General features: G+C 35.1%; 1 protein-coding gene across 1 annotated transcript; it reads right to left on the bottom strand.

Annotated features, from left to right (window-relative positions):
• Positions 1-245: 245 nt before the first annotated feature.
• Positions 246-1,830, bottom strand: LOC104961293 (ganglioside-induced differentiation-associated protein 1-like; the record flags this gene model as incomplete). Its single annotated transcript, XM_010789560.1, has 2 exons — positions 1,635-1,830; positions 246-438 (listed from the first exon to the last, which is right to left on the bottom strand). Coding segments are annotated over exons 1-2 (352 nt in total), but the record flags the coding sequence as incomplete, so codon positions are not given.
• Positions 1,831-2,556: the final 726 nt, after the last annotated feature.

Raw genomic sequence — 2,556 nt, forward strand, 5'->3', positions numbered from 1 at the left:
TCAAAGAAAAGACAACTCAAGGGCCACAAATGCTCGATCAATGCTTACCAGACTTTCTCCTTTGATGGCGACTTGATGAGTTTCTTAGAACAAAGCTATGATGGATCAGTGCAAACCAAGAGAGAACGGAAAATAAAATAAAGAAATGAATGCATGCAAAACAAATCATAATTTAAAAACTTGGAATAAAGAAAAACAACGTCTTGGACTTTCTATATATATTTAAGTTGTGTATTTCCTCTCACCCTCAGTGAAGGTGTGCTCCAGGTAGTCCATGATGTGCACGGGGTCACAGAGGATATTTTCTTCGTGCACGAGCACGGGCACCTCTCCGGTCGGGTTCAGGTGCATAAACCACGGCTCGTTGTGTTCGCTGAGCGGCAAACTCACATCGTATTCCTTACAGCGAAGACCCTTCTCTGCGATGGCCAGACGCACCTGCAGAGAACATGGAAGTACACGGAAACACACATGAAGAATACTGTTTTCCCTCCACATCCAAAAGAGGATAAAGTCTCCTTGTTCCTACACTGAGTGCTTCTGTTCATTCAAGATGATAGCGTACGTATTTAAGTTCCTCACAAAGTGCATATGTAAATACACTATAAAAAATACTCTAAAAAGATGATTAAGTCGCCTTATTCCTACACCTTTTGCTCTTAAATGATAGCGTACGTATTTAAGTTCCTCACAAATTACTATTAGAAGACAGATAATGTAAATACACTATAAAAAATAATTTTGTGTCTCCAGATCCAAAACAAAAAGATGATAAAGTTTTGTTATTCCAACACTTAGTGCTCTTGTTTATGCTGGATTATAGCATGTGCATTTTTATATTCTCAAATGTTACAATTTAAAAAAGACAGATAAACCATGCGGTGGTATAAAAAGAAATGCATTTAAATAAACAAAGTAACATAAGTATTAATATAACAATTAAAAACAACTCACATAGCTATCTCCCTGAAAGCACAATGGACTTATATAAAAATAGCTTTTTACAAGTATATAATCAGTGCCATTAACAGATGAAGTATAAGTTAGTATAACTAAATTGTGCATGTTCACAAGAAAGTGGACATTAATTCAGAGGTATACTAAAGATTCATGTTCTTAACATGTTCTGAAAAACAGGCTCAGGGCTTAACAGGTTAAAAGACACTTGAATATCAAGATTTTCTTCCAGTTGTGACCGAGTCTGAGGCCAAAACAGAGAATATGTCTGCAATAAAGTACAGATTTGACCATCAGGATCAATAGCAGTGTGCACATGTAACTAAGATGTCTAAATATCTACAGCTTTCCAGACAAACTTGAATAATTATAACACCATAAAGATGAAACTATAGATCTAATGAATCCTAATTGAGGAGCTGTCCCTTTCAGTGGTGCTGAAATTGAAAAAGAGTGAGATTTTATTATCAATAAAGTATGAATTCTCTTCAATGAGACAACAGTTTAACCAAGAGACACAATGGCAGTGTTCACAGGTAATAAGGAGCTCTAAATATCTACATTTCCTGACACTAATGACATTATTTATAATGGTTTTGTTACACAGAAGGATTTAATTAGGCTTCTTATAAAAGAGCTGTCCCCTGCAGAGGTGCTGAAGCGAAGAAGACCCTCACCTTCTGGGAGTTAAAGGACTGGGTCCAGTGGTACAAAATGAGTTGGTTCCCTCTTTGTTCGGCCACTGAGGAACATCCCCGATGTGCATCTTGTTCTGGAAGCTTCTCTATCAGAGAGGCTGTCTCTTCTTGGGTTTCAGGAGGGTTTTCAAACGCCATTTTCTCCGTTAGTGTGTGTGAGGGACGAGAGAGAGGAGAGCACACCACAACACGGTGAACGAATCAAACGCCCCCTGCTGGCGGGGAGGGGAATTACACATGCTTCTCTTTTTTTAAAACTCTTTATTTTTCATTCGACAAATATATAACACATACAAGTAGAACACGAAAACACAAAACCGGGGACCACAATACTTCATGTTTACGCTCTTTTTTTTCCATTGTTAAATCTGCTTTTTAATAAAAAAACGTTTTGAATATAAATGTATTTCGCAATGGGCTAAGGAAACTATAACAAAACTGTGTATTTCCATAAAAAAAAATAGGTAATATACTACAATTAATAATAACTCAATAGAAAATGTAAGTGATATATGTTTTTAATATCTTTAAAAACTAAATATAAGCTCACATTTCAAACTTTCACATTACAGATTTTAAACATTTTAATATTTTAATATTTACCAGCTCCAGCTTTGCAATAAATGCATCTGGACAGCAGGGGTCGCTGTTCTCTATTTCTTCAAAGTGAGAGGAACTGTTCTGGTCATCAGCTGGTGATATGTATTATAGTAAAAGTGAATTGTCTTTTCTTCAAGGCTTGGATCCATTTATATGAAACAATAATAGCACAATAACATTCATTTACATTCACAGATATAACACAGCTTATATCAAATATGTAGGATTGTATATTTAAAAACAGTATACAAAGTTAATAAGATAAAAGAAAATAAATCTTAATAAATACATTTAAAAATAA

This window comes from Notothenia coriiceps, unplaced genomic scaffold (assembly GCF_000735185.1).
Source record: "Notothenia coriiceps isolate Sejong01 unplaced genomic scaffold, NC01 NC01_scaffold00033056, whole genome shotgun sequence".
In the NCBI taxonomy this organism is placed as follows: domain Eukaryota; kingdom Metazoa; phylum Chordata; class Actinopteri; order Perciformes; family Nototheniidae; genus Notothenia; species Notothenia coriiceps.